Source organism: Myotis brandtii, unplaced genomic scaffold (genome assembly GCF_000412655.1).
Source record: "Myotis brandtii unplaced genomic scaffold, ASM41265v1 scaffold100, whole genome shotgun sequence".
Lineage (NCBI taxonomy): Eukaryota > Metazoa > Chordata > Mammalia > Chiroptera > Vespertilionidae > Myotis > Myotis brandtii.
Genome location: NW_005353326.1, coordinates 985167 through 985462, shown reverse-complemented (window position 1 = coordinate 985462; position 296 = coordinate 985167). Strand labels below are relative to the sequence as shown.

The following is a 296-nucleotide window of genomic DNA, read 5'->3' as shown; positions in this document are numbered from 1 at the left end:
GGCGGTGCACGGCGTAGCCCAGGTACATGACCGAGGGCGTGGAGATGACCACGATCTGGAAGACCCAGAAGCGCACGTGGGACAGGGGCGCGAAGGCGTCATAGCAGACATTGTCGCAACCCGGCTGCCTGGTGTTACATGTGAACTTGGTCTGCTCATCCGAGTAAATGGACTCGCCGCCGACGGCCGTGAGCACGATCCGGAAGACCACCAGCACCGTGAGCCACACCTTGCCCACGAACGTGGAGTGGTGGTGGATCTCCTCCAGCAGCCGCGTCAGGAAGCTCCAGCTCATG

General features: G+C 62.5%; 1 protein-coding gene across 1 annotated transcript in view; it reads right to left on the bottom strand.

The window, feature by feature from the left end:
* Window positions 1–295, bottom strand: part of GJC2 (gap junction protein, gamma 2, 47kDa) — a 4432-nt gene extending 4137 nt beyond the window's left edge. The window contains exon 1 of the mRNA XM_014534860.1: window positions 4–295. Within this exon, the coding sequence (XP_014390346.1) occupies window positions 4–295 (292 nt within the window). The remainder of the gene's footprint in view (window positions 1–3) is intronic.
* Window position 296: the final 1 nt, after the last annotated feature.